This window comes from Salmo salar, chromosome 14 (assembly GCF_965601325.2).
Source record: "Salmo salar chromosome 14, fSalSal1, whole genome shotgun sequence".
Classification (NCBI taxonomy): Eukaryota; Metazoa; Chordata; class Actinopteri; order Salmoniformes; family Salmonidae; genus Salmo; species Salmo salar.
Window position 1 is genome coordinate 108,624,382 of NC_138304.1, and position 26,716 is coordinate 108,651,097.

The following is a 26,716-nucleotide window of genomic DNA, read 5'->3' on the forward strand; positions in this document are numbered from 1 at the left end:
ATCATGGGTAGGCCTATAGTTATCATGGGTAGGTTTATAGTTATCATGGGTAGGCCTATAGTTATCATGGGTAGGCCTATAGTTATCATGGGTAGGTTTATAGTTATCATGGGTAGGCCTATAGTTATCATGGGTAGGTTTATAGTTATCATGGGTAGGTTTATAGTCATGGGTAGGCCTATAGTTATCATGGGTAGGTTTATAGTCATGGGTAGGCCTATAGTTATCATGGGTAGGTTTATAGTTATCATGGGTAGGATTATAGTCATGGGTAGGCCTATAGTTATCATGGGTAGGTTTATAGTCATGGGTAGGCCTATAGTTATCATGGGTAGGTTTATAGTCATGGGTAGGCCTATAGTTATCATGGGTAGGTCTATAGTTATCATGGGTAGGTCTATAGTTATCATGGGTATGCATATAGTTATCATGGTTAGGTCTATAGTTATGGGTAGGTTTATAGTTATCATGGGTAGGTCTATAGTTATGGGTAGGTTTATAGTTATCATGGGTAGGTCTATAGTTATGGGTAGGTCTATAGTTATGGGTAGGTCTATAGTTATGGGTAGGTCTATAGTTATCATGGGTAGGTTTATAGTTATCATGGGTAGGTTTATAGTCATGGGTAGGTCTATAGTTATCATGGGTAGGTCTATAGTTATCATGGATAGGTTTATAGTTATCATGGGAAGAATTTATAGTTATCATGGGTAGGTCTATAGTCATGGATAGGTTTATAGTTATCATGGGTAGACCTATAGTTATCATGGGTAGACCTATAGTTATCATGGGTAGACCTATAGTTATCATGGGTAGGTCTATAGTTATCATGGGTAGGTCTATAGTTATCATGGGTAGGTTTATAGTTACCATGGGTAGGTTTATAGTTACCATGGGTAGGTTTATAGTTATCATGGGTAGGCCTATAGTTATCATGGGTAGGTCTATAGTTATCATGGGTAGGTCTATAGTTATCATGGGTAGGTCTATAGTTATCATGGGTATGCATATAGTTATCATGGTTAGGTCTATAGTTATGGGTAGGTTTATAGTTATCATGGGTAGGTCTATAGTTATGGGTAGGTTTATAGTTATCATGGGTAGGTCTATAGTTATGGGTAGGTCTATAGTTATGGGTAGGTCTATAGTTATCATGGGTAGGTTTATAGTTATCATGGGTAGGTTTATAGTCATGGGTAGGTCTATAGTTATCATGGGTAGGTCTATAGTTATCATGGATAGGTTTATAGTTATCATGGGAAGAATTTATAGTTATCATGGGTAGGTCTATAGTCATGGATAGGTTTATAGTTATCATGGGTAGGTCTATAGTTATCATGGGTAGGTATATAGTTATCATGGGTAGGTCTATAGTTATCATGGGTAGACCTATAGTTATCATGGGTAGGTTTATAGGTATCATGGGTAGACCTATAGTTATCATGGGTAGGTTTATAGTTATCATGGGTAGGCCTATAGTCATCATGGGTAGGTTTATAGTTATCATGGGTAGGCCTATAGTTATCATGGGTAGACCTATAGTTATCATGGGTAGACCTATAGTTATCATGGGTAGGTTTATAGTTATCATGGGTAGGTTTATAGTCATGGGTAGGCCTATAGTTATCATGGGTAGACCTATAGTTATCATGGGTAGGCCTATAGTTATCATGGGTAGGTTTATAGTTATCATGGGTAGACCTATAGTTATCATGGGTAGACCTATAGTTATCATGGGTAGGTTTATAGTTATCATGGGTAGGTTTATAGTTATCATGGGTAGACCTATAGTTATCATGGGTAGGTTTATAGTCATGGGTAGGCCTGTAGTTATCATGGGTAGACCTATAGTTATCATGGGTAGGCCTATAGTTATCATGGGTAGACCTATAGTTATCATGGGTAGGTTTATAGTTATCATGGGTAGACCTATAGTTATCATGGGTAGACCTATAGTTATCATGGGTAGGTTTATAGTTATCATGGGTAGGTTTATAGTTATCATGGGTAGGTTTATAGTTATCATGGGTAGGCCTATAGTTATCATGGGTAGGTTTATAGTTATCATGGGTAGGCCTATAGTTATCATGGGTAGACCTATAGTTATCATGGGTAGGTTTATAGTTATCATGGGTAGACCTATAGTTATCATGGCTAGGTCTATAGTTATCATGGGTAGACCTATAGTTATCATGGGTAGACCTATAGTTATCATGGGTAGACCTATAGTTATCATGGGTAGGTCTATAGTTATCATGGGTAGGTTTATAGTTATCATGGGTAGGTCTATAGTTATCATGGGTAGACCTATAGTTATCATGGGTAGGTCTATAGTTATCATGGGTAGGTCTATAGTTATCATGGGTAGGTTTATAGTTACCATGGGTAGGTTTATAGTTACCATGGGTAGGTTTATAGTTATCATGGGTAGGCCTATAGTTATCATGGGTAGGTCTATAGTTATCATGGGTAGGTTTATAGTTATCATGGGTAGGTCTATAGTTATCATGGGTATGCATATAGTTATCATGGTTAGGTCTATAGTTATGGGTAGGTTTATAGTTATCATGGGTAGGTCTATAGTTATGGGTAGGTCTATAGTTATGGGTAGGTCTATAGTTATCATGGGTAGGTTTATAGTTATCATGGGTAGGTTTATAGTCATGGGTAGGTCTATAGTTATCATGGGTAGGTCTATAGTTATCATGGATAGGTTTATAGTTATCATGGGAAGAATTTATAGTTATCATGGGTAGGTCTATAGTCATGGATAGGTTTATAGTTATCATGGGTAGGTCTATAGTTATCATGGGTAGGTCTATAGTTATCATGGGTAGGTCTATAGTTATCATGGGTAGACCTATAGTTATCATGGGTAGGTTTATAGGTATCATGGGTAGACCTATAGTTATCATGGGTAGGCCTATAGTTATCATGGGTAGGCCTATAGTTATCATGGGTAGGTTTATAGTTATCATGGGTAGGCCTATAGTTATCATGGGTAGACCTATAGTTATCATGGGTAGACCTATAGTTATCATGGGTAGGTTTATAGTTATCATGGGTAGGTTTATAGTCATGGGTAGGCCTATAGTTATCATGGGTAGACCTATAGTTATCATGGGTAGGCCTATAGTTATCATGGGTAGGTTTATAGTTATCATGGGTAGACCTATAGTTATCATGGGTAGACCTATAGTTATCATGGGTAGGTTTATAGTTATCATGGGTAGGTTTATAGTTATCATGGGTAGGCCTATAGTTATCATGGGTAGGTCTATAGTTATCATGGGTAGGTTTATAGTTATCATGGGTAGACCTATAGTTATCATGGGTAGACCTATAGTTATCATGGGTAGACCTATAGTTATCATGGGTAGACCTATAGTTATCATGGGTAGGTTTATAGTCATGGGTAGGCCTGTAGTTATCATGGGTAGACCTATAGTTATCATGGGTAGGCCTATAGTTATCATGGGTAGACCTATAGTTATCATGGGTAGACCTATAGTTATCATGGGTAGGTTTATAGTTATCATGGGTAGGTTTATAGTTATCATGGGTAGGTTTATAGTTATCATGGGTAGGCCTATAGTTATCATGGGTAGGTTTATAGTTATCATGGGTAGGCCTATAGTTATCATGGGTAGACCTATAGTTATCATGGGTAGGTTTATAGTTATCATGGGTAGGCCTATAGTTATCATGGGTAGACCTATAGTTATCATGGGTAGACCTATAGTTATCATGGGTAGGCCTATAGTTATCATGGGTAGGCCTATAGTTATCATGGGTAGGTTTATAGTTATCATGGGTAGGCCTATAGTTATCATGGGTAGGCCTATAGTTATCATGGGTAGGCCTATAGTTATCATGGGTAGGTTTATAGTTATCATGGGTAGGCCTATAGTTATCATGGGTAGGCCTATAGTTATCATGGGTAGGTTTATAGTTATCATGGGTAGGCCTATAGTTATCATGGGTAGGTTTATAGTTATCATGGGTAGGTTTATAGTCATGGGTAGGCCTATAGTTATCATGGGTAGGTTTATAGTCATGGGTAGGCCTATAGTTATCATGGGTAGGTTTATAGTTATCATGGGTAGGTTTATAGTTATCATGGGTAGGCCTATAGTTATCATGGGTAGGCCTATAGTTATCATGGGTAGGTTTATAGTTATCATGGGTAGGCCTATAGTTATCATGGGTAGGTTTATAGTTATCATGGGTAGGTTTATAGTTATCATGGGTAGGCCTATAGTTATCATGGGTAGGTTTATAGTTATCATGGGTAGGTTTATAGTCATGGGTAGGCCTATAGTTATCATGGGTAGGTTTATAGTTATCATGGGTAGGTTTATAGTCATGGGTAGGCCTATTTGCAGGAAAGATTAAAGAGTCCAATCCTTACTGTTTAGTACATTTTCGATATGAATTATCAGTCAATCAGAAAAGGATATTAAAACATTGTCATTACAATAATACTGCCGCAAATCAGCTGCACGGGGAATTAACACGCCGACCGACAACTGGTAACCGTCGAGATTATTTAGAGGTGGTAAACCTCAGGGACATCTGAACGCCCAACGTGCGTTACCCATGCGTCGTTTTCTTGGCGATTCTTGGACAAGGAGATCACTCCTTCAAGGAATGAATTAAGAGTCAAGTCTAGCTCATAATCCCCAACATTAGCATGCATTACGTGAACAAGAAGTACAACATTACACATATTTTCCCGAGATAATTAACATGTTCTCTGTAATATGGTGTAGTGTTGAAATAGTGTCATTGTATAATATCGAGGAAAATAGTCCAACAGGTTTCTGGATTCATGCGGCATTCAAGTTCTATTCGGAACTAAGAAACTCTGACTTCCAAACCGGTTGAAAACGGCATGTGTGTAACTACAACTAATGATGAAGTCGAACATTTCAGAGACCTATTTGTGACTAGTAAACGGTAACATGGTGTAACGACCCTGGGCTTATGGCTAAAAGGTCGAGGTCCGACACCTGCTCGTTTCATTACAGTATATGGACGTTTACACGGTATTGGACGTTTAGACGGTATCGGACGTTTAGACGGTATTGGACGTTTAGACGGTATTGGACGTTTAGCAGCCGGTTGATGCAGCATGACAACGGGAAAGCGATTGGTCTACCGGTAGAGTGTTCTACAGTTCTCCCTTTATTTCCCGCTGGGATTATTATCTATCATTATCTGTTCCTCTGTTATCGTGGTCGGGTTGTGCGTGTGCAGACCGTCAAAATCCTTCCATATAAAGTTTTTTATTTTACGAAAATTAAAAGGTGTCCGTTTATCACTTTCACGAGGTGTGACCCTTAACCCCGGAACTTCTCTGACTTGTGTGACCCTTAACCCCGGCACTTCTCGCGATAAAGCTATGTGTTTAGAAAGGCTGGGAGCAGACCAGACCTTCAGGAGAGACTTCACTGCTGGAGGGCTGCTTGTTCTAGAAATGGACTGCTCAAATCTAACGAATGTAGAGTCCACGGATTACCAGGTAACAATAAAGTAAACCGGTTTCTCTCCGTTGTGTATAGTCGTAACGTTATTACTATGCCGCTTTACATTGTCTAGTGTGTGAGCTTGTGTAACCTTAACAAAGACAGCTACAACAACGGAGATGTAGGTAGTTTAGTCCGCTGAACAGTATGGAACAATCACACCTTCTGCACCATTCAGGGCAGGCACCATTCAGGACAGGCACCATTCAGGACAGGCACCTTTCAGGGCAGGCTCCATTCAGGGCAGGCACCTTTCAGGGCAGGCACCATTCAGGACAGGCACCTTTCAGGGCAGGCACCATTCAGGACAGGTGTTTTCACCGAAGACCGTGATACATTGTTGCAATGTCGCTGCGTTGATTGTTGATCTAAATGTTTAAATGTGGTTGAGAAATACTGCGGTCACAAAGAGCATGTTACCAAGATATAAGTTTTATAATAGCAGACCACTTATTTATTGATGTCAAATATAATGTTGTTGCTATTTTATCTGAGACCTGCATTGCAGGGGCGAAAATCTGATATCAACTTTGGAGGGGACAATTACATGAAATTTTCTCAAGAGCAATTCCTGAGGGGGACACCAAAAGTAGTGCTGTAACACATAGCCTACATTGTAATATGGTAAATGTATATTGAGGAACCAAAGAAATAAGGTGTTTGCCGTACTCCTAACTACCGGTACCCAAAACTACACAACTAATCACAACAGCAATACCATTGCCTTTAACAAATCTTAGTTCAGTCACCAGTTTAAGTTGAGAGTGGGGGTATCCATGGCGTTTTCCAATTATGTTCCTATTTTACAAGTCAAAAAAATTGAGAACCTTTCATAATGTTGTCAAACAAAGACTCAACAAACTTACCTGAGACTCCGTCTCTGCCAGTCTGTCCCTGTATATCTGTCCCCAACTCTGCTGTCTGTGTGCCATCTGTTGCCTGCTTTGCCCAATGACATCATTGTGAAACATTTCCATTAGAATTTCATTTCTTTCTTATGAACATTTTATCAACTAGTCTTTGAGATATTAGGCTACTAGGGTTCTTACTTTGCGTTTTGGTGTACTGAAAAATACTCTGATGTCCGTCTTTTATTTTTCTGCCATTTTTCTACCTGGCTGGCTGGCTACACACACAGTGTGTAGGTTATTTACTGTAGGAGATGGGCTTCTATCATCTTATCTTTTATCATTCTATTTGGGCTTCGATCTAAAAGGTAGCTAGCAAATGTGAAACGGATTAAAATGACAAGAGTTGACAGCTGTATGAGTTCACCATTTACACAACATATGCTGCAACCTTTTGTAATTTTAATAGTTTGTTTCATATTGGCTGGCTTCCAACAATAGCTGAATTTGCAAAGCTAGTGAGCACCAATTCCGTTTCAGTGGTGTTTGCTATAATCTTTGCTACCCGGGTTAAATAAAATAAATAAATAAAAGTTCCCTTGCGACAATTTAGCTTTTGCAACGAGACCATTAAATATATTTAAGACAATGGTAGAAGAGAGTGTAGTTCTGTTCAGTTTGGACTTCAGTTTATCGCTAACCTTATCACAGGGACTTTGAAGCACTAACTTACATCATCTGCATGCTGATCTTGGAATAAATTGACGATAGCAAAGATTCCATCTTTGACGAGGCCACATAAATGGAATAGGTACTAGCTAGCTTAATAGTTAATATTTGCGCGCTAGCTCTGCATATTCAGCTAGTGTGTGTGCGCGATTGACTGGATTAACCTCACGTCAGTTACGTTCGTTGGGTGCCTTTCAGACAGTAGACACGACCCCTCTGTTACCTTGCCAGTGGATCAAACCATTGTGAGGCAAAGGGTGGGGGGGGGGTCGCAATCTTTTGAAACTTAAAAACGCGCTATTAAGTGTCTATAATCAGCACAATTGCTTTCATTGCGTATTATTAATATTATTTAAATTACATAGTTATGTTTCAGTGATATATTGGGGGGGACAAATCATATTTTTCCCAGGATGGGGGGGTCGTGTCCCCCCCGTCCCCTCCGGGATTTCCGCCCCTGCTGCATTGTCGTCCGTGTGTTTTCACCGACGTTATGAAACAGAAAAGGGTCTATGAGGTGGAGCTGCTTACCTTCACTATTTTCTATTTCACTCCAGAAGACGTGGAGCTGGTGAAATTAATTCAGATACATTCTAAATAAATGATATTTAATTACCACCACAATTACTACAATTTAATTACCGCTATATATGTATTGCAGCCTAGAGGTAGGTAAATAAATGGTGGATTCTACCCTGTCTTCTCTCTGGCAGTGGCGAGAATGATGAACTATTAGGCTAGCTGTGTGCACTGAGGACAGGCAGTCTCCACTCCTTCAGCCAATCATAGCTGTGTGCATTGAGGAGGACAGGCAGTCTCCACTCCTTCAGCCAATCATAGCTGTGTGCACTGAGGACAGGCAGTCTCCACTCCTTCAGCCAATCATAGCTGTGTGCACTGACAGGCAGTCTCCACTCCTTCAGCCAATCATGGCTGTGTGCACTGAGGACAGGCAGTCTCCACTCCTTCAGCCAATCATAGCTGTGTGCATTGAGGAGGACAGGCAGTCTCCACTCCTTCAGCCAATCATAGCTGTGTGCACTGAGGACAGGCAGTCTCCACTCCTTCAGCCAATCATAGCTGTGTGCACTGACAGGCAGTCTCCACTCCTTCAGCCAATCATGGCTGTGTGCACTGAGGACAGGCAGTCTCCACTCCTTCAGCCAATCATAGCTGTGTGCACTGAGGACAGGCAGTCTCCACTCCTTCAGCCAATCATGGCTGTGTGCACTGAGGACAGGCAGTCTCCACTCCTTCAGCCAATCATAGCTGTGTGCACTAAGGAGGACAGGCAGTCTCCACTCCTTCAGCCAATCATAGCTGTGTGCACTGAGGACAGGCAGTCTCCACTCCTTCAGCCAATCATAGCTGTGTGCACTAAGGAGGACAGGCAGTCTCCACTCCTTCAGCCAATCATAGCTGTGTGCACTGAGGACAGGCAGTCTCCACTCCTTCAGCCAATCATAGCTGTGTGCACTAAGGAGGACAGGCAGTCTCCACTCCTTCAGCCAATCATAGCTGTGTGCACTAAGGAGGACAGGCAGTCTCCACTCCTTCAGCCAATCATAGCTGTGTGCACTAAGGAGGACAGGCAGTCTCCACTCCTTCAGCCAATCAGACCGATGGAAAAACATTTGCATGTCTGCCTTGAGGATGTTCATAAACCTCCACAGACCCCTCTTGTGCAGTGTCACCCAGAATGATGTGACCACTTGGTTGAGGCGACACCATTTTGCCTCGGACCAGTGGCGACCAGTCATTCAGGGCAGGTGAACAGCCCCACCTGTTTCGAGACCCACATTTTTTTGCCAAAAAAAAAGGCTTGCCTGTTTTGCATGTTATTTTGTCATTATTACGTGTCACATAAGTTTGCAAACAATGTAAAAAATGTATATATATCATTGAGTTAATGAAGCTGCATACAAACATGGTCTCTTTTTGTGTTTTTTTGAGTAAGGCAGCTCCAAAATGCAGGTATTTCAGCCTAGCTCAGTGCTTTCTGTGGTGGTGGGGCAAGCCAGCAGAAAATAAGGAGCGTTGCGCCATGATTGGCTCAGTGTTCTGTCACTCATGGGGACACTAGGTCACTGCCGAGTCTAAGGGTAGAGCTAGAAAATTATAGCCCCTTGGGTGCTGCCATAGAGTTACATTAGTAAGTAGTGCCCATCCAAGAAGGCTCAAGGTAATTGGCCACAGATAAAATGACGTCAAATCACGTTATATCTACAGTAGCTTTGATTGGACTGATCATGTCAACATCATTCCTTCAATCTTAGCTAGCAGTCATCATCATGAATCAAGTCGACAATCTACTGGAAAATCCTTTTTGTTCCTTGTCATATGAAGATAAATAATTTAGAGAAATTATAGATAAAACGCATCGGTGCTCATCAGCCATTGGACATAAACGTTACACAACAAGTTGGAAATCACAAATTCAACAATGAGTGGTTTGGAAGGAATCAGTGGCTATGTGGTTCCCTAATCTGGGATTAAGTGGTTCTTTTCCAAATTAAAATGATAAACATTCTACATTGGTCAATAAGCAGGATTTGTGCTGCGCTCAAAACAACTAAACTTGGAGCTGCGAAGTCTTGAACTCACTGAAGTCAAGTAAACTAACTGGAAAGTCGAGAATAAACAAGCTCTGACTGGGAAAGCGTTTTGAACGGTCGCCCAACTGACTTCAGTGACTTCAAGGCAACTAACTGGAAAGTCGGGGATAAGCTGGTTGAGAGAATGCCAAGAGTGTGAAACTGTCATCAAGGCAAAGGGTGGCTACTTTGAAGAATCTCATATAATATATTTTGATTTGTTTAACACACTTTTTTGGTTACTACATGATTCCATATGTGTTATTTCATAGTTTTGATGTCTTCACTATTATTTTACAATGTAGAAAATAGTCAAAAATTAAGAAAAACCCTGGAATGAGTGTCTACTTTTGACTGGTACTGTATTTACATTAGTCGATAGCCTACAAATAGCCACAGTATTACCATGTAGTCGCAGGCCTATTAGAGTATAGCCGCAGTATTACCACGTAGTCGCAGGCCTATTAGAGTATAGCCACAGTATTACCACGTAGTCGCAGGCCTATTAGAGTATAGCCGCAGTATTACCACGTAGTCGCAGGCCTATTAGAGTATAGCCGCAGTATTACCACGTAGTCGCAGGCCTATTAGAGTATAGCCGCAGTATTACCACGTAGTCGCAGGCCTATTAGAGTATAGCCGCAGTATTACCACGTAGTCGCAGGCCTATTAGAGTATAGCCGCAGTATTACCACGTAGTCGCAGGCCTATTAGAGTATAGCCGCAGTATTACCACGTAGTCGCAGGCCTATTAGAGTATAGCCGCAGTATTACCACGTAGTCGCAGGCCTATTAGAGTATAGCCGCAGTATTACCACGTAGTCGCAGGCCTATTAGAGTATAGCCGCAGTATTACCACGTAGTCGCAGGCCTATTAGAGTATAGCCGCAGTATTACCACGTAGTCGCAGGCCTATTAGAGTATAGCCGCAGTATTACCACGTAGTCGCAGGCCTATTAGAGTATAGCCTACTCTAAACTATTGTTTGTTCCTGAACTGGCCAAATGGCAGAGCTATCCTTCAGCTATCCTTCAGCTCTCCCTCAGCTATCCTTCAGCTCTCCCTCAGCTCTCCCTCAGCTCTCCCTCAGCTCTCCCTCAGCTCTCCCTCAGCTCTCCCTCAGCTCTCCCTCAGCTCTCCCTCAGCTATCCTTCAGCTCTCCCTCAGCTCTCCCTCAGCTCTCCCTCAGCTATCCTTCAGCTCTCCCTCAGCTCTCCCTCAGCTATCCTTCAGCTCTCCCTCAGCTCTCCCTCAGCTATCCTTCAGCTCTCCCTCAGCTCTCCCTCAGCTCTCCCTCAGCTCTCCCTCAGCTCTCCCTCAGCTCTCCCTCAACTCTCCCTCAGCTCTCCCTCAGCTCTCCCTCAGCTCTCCCTCAGCTATCCTTCAGCTCTCCCTCAGCTCTCCCTCAGCTCTCCCTCAGCTCTCCCTCAGCTCTCCCTCAGCTCTCCCTCAGCTCTCCCTCAACTCTCCCTCAGCTCTCCCTCAGCTCTCCCTCAGCTCTCCCTCAGCTGTCCCTCAGCTCTCCCTCAGCTCTCCCTCAGCTCTCCCTCAGCTCTCCCTCAGCTCTCCCTCAGCTCTCCCTCAGCTCTCCCTCAGCTCTCCCTCAGCTCTCCCTCAGCACCAGAAGTTGGTTCAACTTCTTTAAATCACATCATTGCTTGATCCTGGATCCTTTCAGCATCTTTCGCTTCAAATTACCTTTTAGTCCTTTCGCTTCAAATAACCAAGTTCTGCCTAATAGTCCCACTCATCACTTATTATTGTTACTAATAGAAGATGATCTCTTCTCAACATGGGGCTCGTTTAGTGAAGTTAGATCAATGCTTAATCAGTGTCTTGCAAGATCACAATGATTAATGTTCATTTTGCGTAACAGAACCTAATATAATAGCATAGTATGCCTGTAACCTTACTGTTACACCAACTCATTTCAAATGGGATTTTAAAATGGTTAGCTGAAGCCCAATAGTAAAAATGTAGAATGCGGCAGAACAGCGCTCACCACTAGACAGGGTGTGTGTGTGTGTGTGTGTGTGTGTGTGTGTGTGTGTGTGTGTGTGTGTGTGTGTGTGTGTGTGTGTGTGTGTGTGTGTGTGTGTGTGTGTGTGTGTGTGTGTGTGTGTGTGTGTGTGTGTGTGTGTGTGTGTGTGTGTATATATGTGTATATATATATGTATGTGTATATACACTTTGATTGAAACAAAATACAGAAAGGCTAATAGTTTAACACCATCTGCTCTAATTCACTCATCAAACAGTCATTCAATAATATCTGAATTCCCATGAAACTGATTGAGATCAAATGACTGGCATGGAGCAACACATGGAGATGCAGTCTGGATGGTAAAACATGATGATCATTCATCATGGTCAGTGATGATGACCTGTGTTTTTAAAATACGTATGCATAACTTGGTGTTTGAGGGTATTCAAAATATAAATTTTTCTTTAACCTTTTTATTTAACTAGGGTTTAGACAATAGCCTGTGTGTGGGCATAGGTAGACGATGCAATTGGAGGATGTGTTTTTCTATGCAAATTCTAGAATGATAGGCTATTAAATTGGCTACATCTGTCGGTACAAACTTTGAGGAAATGATGTCATTTACGTTGTTATTTTTTGTTGTTGCGCTACCTCACCTAAAAACGACGACCTACACCACTGGCTAGATCAGCTGTTTCCAACAACTACATACTGATGTTACAACATTCAATATTCTCCAACCAGTGGTAACACAGCAGAAGGTGCATTTGTTTGCTGTCTGTATCTCAGATACGCCTAACATTCTAAAACGTTATCAAATATATTTCAGTCGACGTTTAAGTGACTGTACGCTGCAAGATGAATAAGCTGTGGTCTTTAATTGTTTCACACAGAACAGACATAAAGACGCAGACCAGCAGCACAGCACAGAGGATGAGCCTTTGCTTCGAGACAACCCCAGGCGTTTTGTCATCTTTCCAATCCAGTACCCGGACATCTGGAGGATGTACAAACAGGCCCAGGCCTCGTTCTGGACAGTGGAAGAGGTGAGGGATAATTCACTTGAATTCTAAATGCTGTCTATTCCCTGGAAGGAGTAAAGCAGTCTTCAGGAATACATGAAACAATACTCCCTCATTTTGAATGTGTGAGAACTGAATGAAGGTTGTTTCTTGCTAGATTGATGTGTGGTTTGTAAAGCCTAATGTCAGGAAGCGAGGCAATATGCTACATACAACATACAGTCTCACTCACTTAAAAAAAACCCCAAACTAAGCACGGTTTAATGGAGGTGGTTGGTGGGTTAACGTGTGGTTGAACTGTTCCTAACCGTCTGTGCTGCAGGTGGATCTATCTAAGGACCTGACACACTGGGACAACTTGAAGCCTGATGAGAAACACTTCATCTCTCACATCTTGGCTTTCTTTGCTGCCAGCGACGGCATCGTCAACGAGAACCTTGTGAGTCCCTCTCTTCTTCCTCCTCTCCTCTTCCTCTGAAGACAAATAAAAGGGTCTATAAGGTGTTATGAACCCTGGTCTGTAGGGTGTTATGAACCCTGGTCTGTAGGGTGTTATGAACCCTGGTCTGTAGGGTGTTATGAACCCTGGTCTGTAGGGTGTTATGAACCCTGGTCTGTAGGGTGTTATGAACCCTGGTCTGTAGGGCGTTATGAACCCTGGTCTGTAGGGCGTTATGAACCCTGGTCTGTAGGGCGTTATGAACCCTGGTCTGTAGGGCGTTATGAACCCTGGTCTGTAGGGCGTTATGAACCCTGGTCTGTAGGGCGTTATGAACCCTGGTCTGTAGGGCGTTATGAACCCTGGTCTGTAGGGCGTTATGAACCCTGGTCTGTAGGGCGTTATGAACCCTGGGGCGTTATGAACCCTGGGGCGTTATGAACCCTGGTCTGTAGGGCGTTATGAACCCTGGTCTGTAGGGCGTTATGAACCCTGGGGCGTTATGAACCCTGGGGCGTTATGAACCCTGGGGCGTTATGAACCCTGGGGCGTTATGAACCCTGGGGCGTTATGAACCCTGGGGAGTTCTGAACCCTGGGGAGTTCTGAACCCTGGGGAGTTCTGAACCCTGGGGAGTTCTGAACCCTGGGGAGTTCTGAACCCTGGGGAGTTCTGAACCCTGGGGAGTTCTGAACCCTGGGGCGTTAGGAACCCTGGGGCGGCAGGAACCCTGGTCTGTGGGGCGTTATGAACCCTGGTCTGTGGGGCGGCATGAACCCTAGTCTGTAGGGCGGCAAGAACCCTGGTCTGTAGGGCGTTATGAACCCTGGGGCGTTATGAACCCTGGGGCGTTATGAACCCTGGGGCGTTATGAACCCTGGTCTGTAGGGCGTTATGAACCCAGGGGCGTTAGGAACCCTGGGGCGTTAGGAACCCTGGTCTGTAGGGCGTTATGAACCCAGGGGCGTTAGGAACCCTGGGGCGTTAGGAACCCTGGTCTGTGGGGCGTTATGAACCCTGGTCTGTTAGGCACCCTGGTCTGTAGGGCGTTATGAACCCTGGTCTGTAGGGCGTTATGAACCCTGGTCTGTAGGGCGTTATGAACCCTGGTCTGTAGGGAGTTCTGAACCCTGGGGCGTTCTGAACCCTGGGGCGTTCTGAACCCTGGGGCGTTCTGAACCCTGGGGCGTTCTGAACCCTGGGGCGTTCTGAACCCTGGGGCGTTAGGAACCCTGGGGCGGCAGGAACCCTGGGGCGGCAGGAACCCTGGTCTGTGGGGCGTTATGAACCCTGGTCTGTGGGGCGTTATGAACCCTAGTCTGTAGGGCGGCAAGAACCCTGGTCTGTAGGGCGTTATGAACCCTGGGGCGTTATGAACCCTGGGGCGTTATGAACCCTGGTCTGTAGGGCGTTATGAACCCAGGGGCGTTAGGAACCCTGGGGCGTTAGGAACCCTGGTCTGTAGGGCGTTATGAACCCAGGGGCGTTAGGAACCCTGGGGCGTTATGAACCCTGGTCTGTTAGGCACCCTGGTCTGTAGGGCGTTATGAACCCTGGTCTGTAGGGCGTTAGGAACCCTGGTCTGTAGGGCGGCAGGAACCCTGGTCTGTAGGGCGTTATGAACCCTGGTCTGTAGGGCGTTATGAACCCTGGTCTGTAGGGCGTTATGAACCCTGGGGCGTTATGAACCCTGGTCTGTAGGGCGGCAGGAACCCTGGTCTGTAGGGCGTTATGAACCCTGGTCTGTAGGACGTTATGAACCCTGGGGCGTTATGAACCCTGGTCTGTAGGGCGTTATGAACCCTGGTCTGTAGGGCGTTATGAACCCTGGTCTGTAGGGCGTTATGAACCCTGGTCTGTAGGGTGTTATGAACCCTGGTCTGTAGGGTGTTATGAACCCTGGTCTGTAGGGTGTTATGAACCCTGGTCTGTAGGGTGTTATGAACCCTGGTCTGTAGGGCGTTAGGAACCCTGGTCTGTAGGGTGTTATGAACCCTGGTCTGTAGGGTGTTAGGAACCCTGGTCTGTGGGGCGTTAGGAACCCTGGTCTGTGGGGCGTTATGAACCCTGGTCTGTAGGGCATTATGAACCCTGGGGCGTTATGAACCCTGGTCTGTAGGGCGGCAGGAACCCTGGGGCGGCAGGAACCCTGGGGCGTTATGAACCCTGGTCTGTAGGGCGTTATGAACCCTGGTCTGTAGGGCGTTATGAACCCTGGTCTGTAGGGTGTTATGAACCCTGGTCTGTAGGGTGTTATGAACCCTGGTCTGTAGGGCGTTAGGAACCCTGGTCTGTAGGGTGTTATGAACCCTGGTCTGTAGGGTGTTATGAACCCTGGTCTGTAGGGTGTTATGAACCCTGGTCTGTGGGGCGTTAGGAACCCTGGTCTGTGGGGCGTTAGGAACCCTGGTCTGTGGGGCGTTATGAACCCTGGTCTGTAGGGCGTTATGAACCCTGGGGCGTTATGAACCCTGGTCTGTAGGGCGGCAGGAACCCTGGGGCGGCAGGAACCCTGGGGCGGCAGGAACCCTGGGGCGGCAGGAACCCTGGTCTGTAGGGCGTTATGAACCCTGGTCTGTAGGGCGTTAGGAACCCTGGGGCGTTAGGAACCCTGGGGCGTTAGGAACCCTGGGGCGTTAGGAACCCTGGGGCGTTAGGAACCCTGGGGCGTTAGGAACCCTGGGGCGTTAGGAACCCTGGTCTGTGGGGCGTTAGGAACCCTGGTCTGTGGGGCGTTATGAACCCTGGTCTGTAGGGCGTTATGAACCCTGGGGCGTTATGAACCCTGGTCTGTAGGGCGGCAGGAACCCTGGGGCGGCAGGAACCCTGGGGCGTTAGGAACCCTGGGGCGGCAGGAACCCTGGTCTGTAGGGCGTTATGAACCCTGGTCTGTAGGGCGTTATGAACCCTGGTCTATAGGGCGTTATGAACCCTGGTCTGTAGGGCGTTATGAACCCTGGTCTGTAGGGCGTTATGAAGCCTGGTCTGTAGGGCGTTATGAACCCTGGTCTGTAGGGCGTTATGAACCCTGGTCTGTAGGGGGCGTTATGAACCCTGGTCTGTAGGGCGTTAGGAACCCTGGGGCGTTAGGAACCCTGGGGCGTTAGGAACCCTGGGGCGTTATGAACCCTGGGGCGTTATGAACCCTGGTCTGTAGGGCGTTATGAACCCTGGTCTGTGGGGCGTTAGGAACCCTGGTCTGTGGGGCGTTAGGAACCCTGGTCTGTGGGGCGTTATGAACCCTGGTCTGTAGGGCGTTATGAACCCTGGGGCGTTATGAACCCTGGTCTGTAGGGCGGCAGGAACCCTGGGGCGGCAGGAACCCTGGGGCGGCAGGAACCCTGGGGCGGCAGGAACCCTGGTCTGTAGGGCGTTATGAACCCTGGTCTGTAGGGCGTTAGGAACCCTGGGGCGTTAGGAACCCTGGGGCGTTAGGAACCCTGGGGCGTTAGGAACCCTGGGGCGTTAGGAACCCTGGGGCGTTAGGAACCCTGGTCTGTGGGGCGTTAGGAACCCTGGTCTGTGGGGCGTTATGAACCCTGGTCTGTAGGGCGTTATGAACCCTGGGGCGTTATGAACCCTGGTCTGTAGGGCGGCAGGAACCCTGGGGCGGCAGGAACCCTGGGGCGTTAGGAACCCTGGGGCGGCAGGAACCCTGGTCTGTAGGGCGTTATGAACCCTGGTCTGTAGGGCGTTATGAACCCTGGTCTATAGGGCGTTATGAACCCTGGTCTGTAGGGCGTTATGAACCCTGGTCTGTAGGGCGTTATGAAGCCTGGTCTGTAGGGCGTTATGAACCCTGGTCTGTAGGGCGTTATGAACCCTGGTCTGTAGGGGGCGTTATGAACCCTGGTCTGTAGGGCGTTAGGAACCCTGGGGCGTTAGGAACCCTGGGGCGTTAGGAACCCTGGGGCGTTATGAACCCTGGGGCGTTATGAACCCTGGTCTGTAGGGCGTTATGAACCCTGGGGCGTTATGAACCCTGGGGCGTTATGAACCCTGGGGCGTTATGAACCCTGGGGCGTTAGGAACCCTGGGGCGTTAGGAACCCTGGTCTGTAGGGCGTTAGGAACCCTGGTCTGTAGGGCGTTATGAACCCTGGTCTGTAGGGCGTTATGAACCCTGGGGCGTTATGAACCCTGGGGCGTTATGAACCCTGGGGCGTTAGGAACCCTGGTCTGTGGGGCGTTATGAACCCTGGTCTGTGGGGCGTTATGAACCCTGGTCTGTGGGGCGTTATGAACCCTGGTCTGGGGGCGTTATGAACCCTGGTCTGTAGGGCGTTATGAACCCTGGGGCGTTATGAACCCTGGGGCGTTAGGAACCCTGGGGCGTTAGGAACCCTGGGGCGTTAGGAACCCTGGTCTGTGGGGCGTTATGAACCCTGGTCTGTGGGGCGTTATGAACCCTGGTCTGTGGGGCGTTATGAACCCTGGTCTGTGGGGCGTTATGAGCCCTGGTCTGTGGGGCGTTATGAACCCTGGGGCGTTATGAACCCTGGGGCGTTATGAACCCTGGGGCGTTATGAACCCTGGGGCGTTATGAACCCTGGGGCGTTATGAACCCTGGTCTGTGGGGCGTTATGAACCCTGGTCTGTAGGGCGTTATGAGCCCTGGTCTGTAGGGCGTTATGAACCCTGGGGCGTTATGAACCCTGGGGCGTTATGAACCCTGGTCTGTAGGGCGGCAGGAACCCTGGTCTGTAGGGTGTTATGAACCCTGGTCTGTAGGGTGTTATGAACCCTGGTCTGTAGGGTGTTATGAACCCTGGTCTGTAGGGCGTTATGAACCCTGGTCTGTAGGGCGTTATGAACCCTGGTCTGTAGGGCGTTATGAACCCTGGTCTGTAGGGCGTTATGAACCCTGGTCTGTAGGGCGTTATGAACCCTGGTCTGTAGGGCGTTATGAACCCTGCTCTGTAGGGCGTTATGAACCCTGGGGCGTTAGGAACCCTGGGGCGTTAGGAACCCTGGGGCGTTAGGAACCCTGGTCTGTGGGGCGTTATGAACCCTGGTCTGTAGGGCGTTATAAACCCTTGTCTGTAGGGCGTTATGAACCCTGGTCTGTAGGGCGTTATGAACCCTGGGGTGTTATGAACCCTGGTCTGTAGGGCGGCAGGAACCCTGGTCTGTAGGGCGTTAGGAACCCTGGGGCGTTAGGAACCCTGGGGCGTTAGGAACCCTGGGGCGTTATGAACCCTGGTCTGTAGGGCGTTATGAACCCTGGGGCGTTATGAACCCTGGTCTGTAGGGTGTTATGAACCCTGGTCTGTAGGGCGTTATGAACCCTGGTCTGTAGGGCGTTATGAACCCTGGTCTATAGGGTGTTATGAACCCTGGTCTGTAGGGCGTTATGAACCCTGGTCTGTAGGGCGTTATGAACCCTGGGGCGTTATGAACCCTGGTCTGTAGGGTGTTATGAACCCTGGTCTGTAGGGCGTTATGAACCCTGGTCTGTAGGGCGTTATGAACCCTGGTCTGTAGGGCGTTATGAACCCTGGTCTGTAGGGCGTTATGAACCCTGGGGCGTTATGAACCCTGGGGCGTTATGAACCCTGGGGTGTTATGAACCCTGGGGCGTTATGAACCCTGGTCTGTGGGGCGTTATGAACCCTGGTCTGTTAGGCACCCTGGTCTGTAGGGCGTTATGAACCCTGGTCTGTAGGGCATTATGAACCCTGGGGCGTTATGAACCCTGGTCTGTAGGGCGTTATGAACCCTGGGGCGTTATGAACCCTGGGGCGTTATGAACCCTGGGGCGTTATGAACCCTGGGGCGTTATGAACCCTGGTCTGTGGGGCGTTATGAACCCTGGGGCGTTAGGAACCCTGGTCTGTGGGGCGTTAGGAACCCTGGTCTGTGGGGCGTTATGAGCCCTGGTCTGTGGGGCGTTATGAACCCTGGGGCGTTATGAACCCTGGGGCGTTATGAACCCTGGGGCGTTATGAACCCTGGGGCGTTATGAACCCTGGTCTGTAGGGCGTTATGAACCCTTGTCTGTAGGGCGTTATGAACCCTGGGGCGTTATGAACCCTGGTCTGTAGGGCGTTATGAACCCTGGGGCGTTATGAACCCTGGTCTGTAGGGCGGCAGGAACCCTGGTCTATAGGGCGTTATGAACCCTGGGGCGTTATGAACCCTGGGGCGTTATGAACCCTGGGGCGTTATGAACCCTGGGGCGTTATGAACCCTGGGGCGTTATGAACCCTGGTCTGTAGGGCGTTAGATGGAGATTCTCCACTGAGCTGGCTTTTTGGTCCAGGACTAGGCTTCCGGGAAACTGCCCCATAAGTTTTGTTCTAGCTCATGGATGTAGCTATACAGTAGTACTGTATTCTCACCCCAGTCTATTTGTTGTTGTAGATATTGTAGTACTGTATTCTCACCCCAGTCTATTTGTTATTGTAGATATTGTAGTACTGTATTCTCACCCCAGTCTATTTGTTATTGTAGATATTGTAGTACTGTATTTTTACCCCAGTCTATTCATCCTTAATATAGTAATATCCATTTTTTGTAAAAACATGTTGTTTTTTTTAACCTTTATTTAACTAGTCAAGTCAGTTTAAGAACAAATTCTTGTTTACAATGACAGCCTAGGAACAGTGGGTTAACAGCCTTGTTCAGGGGCAGAACGACAGATTTATACCTTGTCAGCTCAGGGATTTGATCTTGCGACCTTTCGGTTACTAGTCCAATGCTCTAACCACTAGGCTACCCTGCCGACCCGATGTTATCCATCCCTCAGGTCCAGAGGTTTAGTCAGGAGGTGCAGCTTCCAGAGGCCAGATCATTCTATGGGTTCCAGATCCTCATAGAGAACGTCCACTCTGAGATGTACGGCATGCTCATCAACACTTACATCAGGGACTCTGAGGAGAGGTAGGTGACTACGACATGCTCATCAACACTTACATCAGGGACTCTGAGGAGAGGTAGGTGACTACGACATGCTCATCAACACTTACATCAGGGACTCTGAGGAGAGGTAGGTGACTACGACATGCTCATCAACACTTACATCAGGGACTCTGAGGAGAGGTAGGTGACTACGACATGCTCATCAACACTTACATCAGGGACTCTGAGGAGAGGTAGGTGACTACGACATGCTCATCAACACTTACATCAGGGACTCTGAGGAGAGGTAGGTGACTACGACATGCTCATCAACACTTACATCAGGGACTCTGAGGAGAGGTAGGTGACTACGACATGCTCATCAACACTTACATCAGGGACTCTGAGGAGAGGTAGGTGACTACGGCATGCTCATCAACACTTACATCAGGGACTCTGAGGAGAGGTAGGTGACTACGACATGCTCATCAACACTTACATCAGGGACTCTGAGGAGAGGTAGGTGACTACGACATGCTCATCAACACTTACATCAGGGACTCTGAGGAGAGGTAGGTGACTACGACATGCTCATCAACACTTACATCAGGGACTCTGAGGAGAGGTAGGTGACTACGACATGCTCATCAACACTTACATCAGGGACTCTGAGGAGAGGTAGGTGACTACGACATGCTCATCAACACTTACATCAGGGACTCTGAGGAGAGGTAGGTGACTACGACATGCTCATCAACACTTACATCAGGGACTCTGAGGAGAGGTAGGTGACTACGACATGCTCATCAACACTTACATCAGGGACTCTGAGGAGAGGTAGGTGACTACGGCATGCTCATCAACACTTACATCAGGGACTCTGAGGAGAGGTAGGTGACTACGACATGCTCATCAACACTTACATCAGGGACTCTGAGGAGAGGTAGGTGACTACGACATGCTCATCAACACTTACATCAGGGACTCTGAGGAGAGGTAGGTGACTACGACATGCTCATCAACACTTACATCAGGGACTCTGAGGAGAGGTAGGTGACTACGACATGCTCATCAACACTTACATCAGGGACTCTGAGGAGAGGTAGGTGATGTGTGGAATGCATCCTAGGCCCGCATCATGAAGCATCTCAGAGTAGGAGTATTGATTTAGGATCAGGTCTCTCCTGTCCATGTAACCGTATTCGTTATGATCCAAAAGGCAACACTGATCCTAGATCAGAAGTCCTCCTGTGATATGCATTATGAACACAGGCCCTGGTATCCTCACCAGGTGGTATATGAATCAGAACTCCTCCTGTGATATGCATTATGAACACAGGCCCTGGTATTCTCACCAGGTGGTATATGAATCAGAACTCCTCCTGTGATATGCATTATGAACACAGGCCCTGGTATCCTCACCAGGTGGTATATGAATCAGAACTCCTCCTGTGATATGCATTATGAACACAGGCCCCTGGTATTCTCACCAGGTGGTATATGAATCAGAACTCCTGTGATATGCATTATGAACACAGGCCCCTGGTATTCTCACCAGGTGGTATATGAATCAGAACTCCTGTGATATGCATTATGAACACAGGCCCTGGTATCCTCACCAGGTGGTATATGAATCAGAACTCCTGAGATATGCATTATGAACACAGGCCCCTGGTATCCTCACCAGGTGGTATATGAATCAGAACTCCTCCTGTGATATGCATTATGAACACAGGCCCCTGGTATCCTCACCAGGTGGTATATGAATCAGAACTCCTCCTGTGATATGCATTATGAACACAGGCCCTGGTATCCTCACCAGGTGGTATATGAATCAGAACTCCTCCTGTGATATGCATTATGAACACAGGCCCTGGTATCCTCACCAGGTGGTATATGAATCAGAACTCCTCCTGAGATATGCATTATGAACACAGGCCCTGGTATCCTCACCAGGTGGTATATGAATCAGAACTCCTGTGATATGCATTATGAACACAGGCCCTGGTATCCTCACCAGGTGGTATATGAATCAGAACTCCTCCTGTGATATGCATTATGAACACAGGCCCTGGTATTCTCACCAGGTGGTATATGAATCAGAACTCCTGTGATATGCATTATGAACACAGGCCCCTGGTATCCTCACCAGGTGGTATATGAATCAGAACTCCTCCTGTGATATGCATTATGAACACAGGCCCTGGTATCCTCACCAGGTGGTATATGAATCAGAACTCCTGTGATATGCATTATGAACACAGGCCCTGGTATCCTCACCAGGTGGTATATGAATCAGAACTCCTCCTGTGATATGCATTATGAACACAGGCCCCTGGTATTCTCACCAGGTGGTATATGAATCAGAACTCCTCCTGTGATATGCATTATGAACACAGGCCCTGGTATCCTCAACAGGTGGTATATGAATCAGAACTCCTCCTGTGATATGCATTATGAACACAGGCCCTGGTATTCTCAACAGGTGGTATATGAATCAGAACTCCTGTGATATGCATTATGAACACAGGCCCTGGTATCCTCACCAGGTGGTATATGAATCAGAACTCCTCCTGTGATATGCATTATGAACACAGGCCCTGGTATCCTCACCAGGTGGTATATGAATCAGAACTCCTGTGATATGCATTATGAACACAGGCCCTGGTATCCTCAACAGGTGGTATATGAATCAGAACTCCTGTGATATGCATTATGAACACAGGCCCTGGTATTCTCACCAGGTGGTATATGAATCAGAACTCCTCCTGTGATATGCATTATGAACACAGGCCCTGGTATCCTCACCAGGTGGTATATGAATCAGAACTCCTGTGATATGCATTATGAACACAGGCCCCTGGTATCCTCACCAGGTGGTATATGAATCAGAACTCCTCCTGTGATATGCATTATGAACACAGGCCCTGGTATCCTCACCAGGTGGTATATGAATCAGAACTCCTGTGATATGCATTATGAACACAGGCCCTGGTATCCTCACCAGGTGGTATATGAATCAGAACTCCTGTGATATGCATTATGAACACAGGCCCTGGTATCCTCACCAGGTGGTATATGAATCAGAACTCCTCCTGTGATATGCATTATGAACACAGGCCCTGGTATTCTCACCAGGTGGTATATGAATCAGAACTCCTCCTGTGATATGCATTATGAACACAGGCCCCTGGTATCCTCACCAGGTGGTATATGAATCAGAACTCCTCCTGTGATATGCATTATGAACACAGGCCCCTGGTATTCTCACCAGGTGGTATATGAATCAGAACTCCTGTGATATGCATTATGAACACAGGCCCTGGTATCCTCACCAGGTGGTATATGAATCAGAACTCCTGTGATATGCATTATGAACACAGGCCCTGGTATCCTCACCAGGTGGTATATGAATCAGAACTCCTCCTGTGATATGCATTATGAACACAGGCCCTGGTATTCTCACCAGGTGGTATATGAATCAGAACTCCTCCTGTGATATGCATTATGAACACAGGCCCCTGGTATCCTCACCAGGTGGTATATGAATCAGAACTCCTCCTGTGATATGCATTATGAACACAGGCCCTGGTATTCTCACCAGGTGGTATAGTTTGTCAGTTGATGAGATCGTTGTGGTGAAAAGTTGATACTAGACTTTGAGGGTTTGGTTGGTTACATGTTGTGATGTTTTAAACGTTTTCTCCGTTTCCCTTGTCTGTACAGGGAGCATTTGTTCAATGCCATTCAGACTATGCCGTGTGTGAGGAGGAAAGCAGACTGGGCGATCCAGTGGATCTCTGACACCAAATCCACTTTTGGTGAGTTGCATGGCTAGGAAATGATCCTCATTGCTATAGTAACCGTGTCCATCCTGGACAATGCGTGGCTGGGAAATGGAAATGTTTGATATGTGTCGTTGGCTAGTTATTGTGTGTGTTCATTTTTCATGTTTTAATAATTCATCCTTCGCTCCTATTGATACCATTTTAATGCTGCCTTTTTTAATGAAACCTTTCATGTTTCTATTCCTCCACAGGACAGCGGATAGTGGCGTTCGCTGCAGTGGAAACCTTTCATGTTTCTATTCCTCCACAGGACAGTGGATAGTGGCGTTCACTGCAGTGGAAACCTTCTTTCATGTTTCTATTCCTCCACAGGGGAGCGGATAGTGGCGTTCGCTGCAGTGGAAACCTTCTTTCATGTTTCTATTCCTCCACAGGGGAGCGGATAGTGGCGTTCGCTGCAGTGGAAACCTTTCATATTTCTATTCCTCCACAGGGGAGCGGATAGTGGCGTTCGCTGCAGTGGAAACCTTTCATGTTTCTATTCCTCCACAGGGGAGCGGATAGTGGCGTTCGCTGCAGTGGAGGGCATCTTCTTCTCGGGGTCGTTTGCAGCTATTTATTGGTTGAAGAAGAGAGGCCTGATGCCTGGGCTCACCTACTCCAACGAGCTCATCAGCAGAGACGAGGTTAGATGCTCTGTGTCCAGGTTAGATGCTCTGTGTCCAGGTTAGATGCTCTGTGTCCAGGTTAGATGCTCTGTGTCCAGGTTAGATGCTCTGTGTCCAGGTTAGATGCTCTGTGTCCAGGTTAGATGCTCTGTGTCCAGGTTAGATGCTCTGTGTCCAGGTTAGATGCTCTGTGTCCAGGTTAGATGCTCTGTGTCCAGGTTAGATGCTCTGTGTCCAAGGTTAGATGCTCTGTGTCCAGGTTAGATGCTCTGTGTCCAGGTTAGATGCTCTGTGTCCAGGTTAGATGCTCTGTGTCCAGGTTAGATGCTCTGTGTCCAAGGTTAGATGCTCTGTGTCCAAGGTTAGATGCTCTGTGTCCAGGTTAGATGCTCTGTGTCCAGGTTAGATGCTCTGTGTCCAGGTTAGATGCTCTGTGTCCAAGGTTAGATGCTCTGTGTCCAAGGTTAGATGCTCTGTGTCCAAGGTTAGATGCTCTGTGTCCAAGGTTAGATGCTCTGTGTCCAAGGTTAGATGCTCTGTGTCCAGGTTAGATGCTCTGTGTCCAAGGTTAGATGCTCTGTGTCCAGGTTAGATGCTCTGTGTCCAGGTTAGATGCTCTGTGTCCAGGTTAGATGCTCTGAACCTATAAACCAGTTCCACTGGCTCTTTTTAGTTGTTCCCCCCTCTAATCAGGAAGTAATTTACACCTCCCAGGTGAGTGTAATTAACTAGCAGGTAGTAAACATAAACCAGAAGTGTTTGGGCCCTCTTGGACTGGGATTGAACAGTCCAGTTTTAGTCTCTTTTCAAAGGACATCTAAGCTACATCTTGACGCAGCATGAACATTTTCCAGTGAAGTCTCCAACGTGTTGCTGTTATTTGATTAGAAAAGTAGCAACAGCTAAAATGTATTGGCCTCCCTGCCAATATAACTGTCACTAGAGCGTATTGATCTTTTAATGTATGTTTTGTATCTTCAGGGGCTGCACTGTAACTTTGCCTGTCTGTTGTACAGCTACATAGTGAAGAAACCGTCAGAGGACAGGGTAAAGGACATTATCACCAAAGCTGTCAGCATTGAGCAGGTGAGTCCGTGAAATGAATACTGTCTAACATCAGAAGTAGATGCCTGACTCTCGCCTAGGGCTGCTGACCGTATTACCACCTCCACACCAGAGTCATGAAGGCAGCCAAATTCCACGTGACCGTTTAGGTGATTAGTCTTCTCCAAGCTCTGATGCTGCTGATGGTCGTTAGTAGCCTACCGAACTTGCTAACAGCCTGGTACTCAGCACTCTATTGTCCCACTAGTCACTCTGACATTAATGCTAATCTAATCAAACACTCCATGAGAGCTCATGTTGCGCAACATTTCAACAGACTATGGAATTGCATGAGAACAGAGTGATGGCCTCTACTAAAAAGAGGAGGATCCCATCAGATTTCTATAGGCTAGGCCTACTATATTTATATCTCAACTTTCCTAATATTAAGCACATTACTTGTCTTTACAACAGGAGTTTAACTTGCCTAATGGGAAAAGCGTCCTCCATTCGCTATTTACAAGCGTTTCATTACACTCACAATAACGTCTGCTAAATATGTGTATGTGACCAGTAAATTAGATTTTGAAGTGCATAGGTGATTATTTTTTCTGCTGCCCATTTCGAAACAGGTGCATGATAATGGTACATTTTTAAATCAAAACAAATTTCACACACATTTTTAGTAAATGTAAAGACAAGATTAAATCAAGAATAGTCTGATGGGTGACAATATTAGCCGATCACTTGTGAATGATGCTCAGCATAAGAAACAATGCTTTAAAAAAAGAGAAAAATTCTAATCAAAGTTGTACACCTTATGTAGCCTAGCCCATAGGCATATATTTTTTTATAAGGTTTGTATCACAACTAAAGTGGTCAAATAACTAATTAAAATGAAGTACAGCAATCTGCTTTATAAGGGGAGCCTAACTGGCATACAACAGCAGCGTGTGAGTTTCAAGGTTGGGGAAGATGCATTTCACCATAAAAATGCACCTTGATAATAAAAGCATTACATGCATAATTGCATTTGCAGTCACTAATGGAACATTCACACGTATAGCCTACTACCATGTGGGGATTGCTGAGCTTATAATGTGAAGAAATAGCCATTTTAAGCTAAAAGTTCTGAGCTGTTTCATCAACCACATTGCATAAAAAATAAAAACGTTTTTTTTTTTATGCTAGTGGTTGTATTAATTTGGGATTGATCACATCCCACAACTGTCC

The 26,716-nt window shown here is 46.4% G+C and overlaps 1 protein-coding gene across 2 annotated transcripts in view; it reads left to right on the forward strand.

Moving 5' to 3' along the window:
• Positions 1–5,368: 5,368 nt before the first annotated feature.
• The window catches only part of rrm2b (ribonucleotide reductase M2 b), a 29,088-nt gene continuing 7,740 nt past the window's right edge, over positions 5,369–26,716 (forward strand). For both annotated transcript variants that reach the window (XM_045695093.2, XM_045695094.2), the window contains exons 1-7: positions 5,369–5,524; positions 12,577–12,729; positions 13,028–13,144; positions 19,892–20,025; positions 23,710–23,804; positions 24,324–24,457; positions 25,421–25,525. In XM_045695093.2, the coding sequence (XP_045551049.1) occupies positions 5,405–5,524; positions 12,577–12,729; positions 13,028–13,144; positions 19,892–20,025; positions 23,710–23,804; positions 24,324–24,457; positions 25,421–25,525 (858 nt within the window). In that variant the 5' untranslated portion in view covers positions 5,369–5,404. The remainder of the gene's footprint in view (positions 5,525–12,576; positions 12,730–13,027; positions 13,145–19,891; positions 20,026–23,709; positions 23,805–24,323; positions 24,458–25,420; positions 25,526–26,716) is intronic.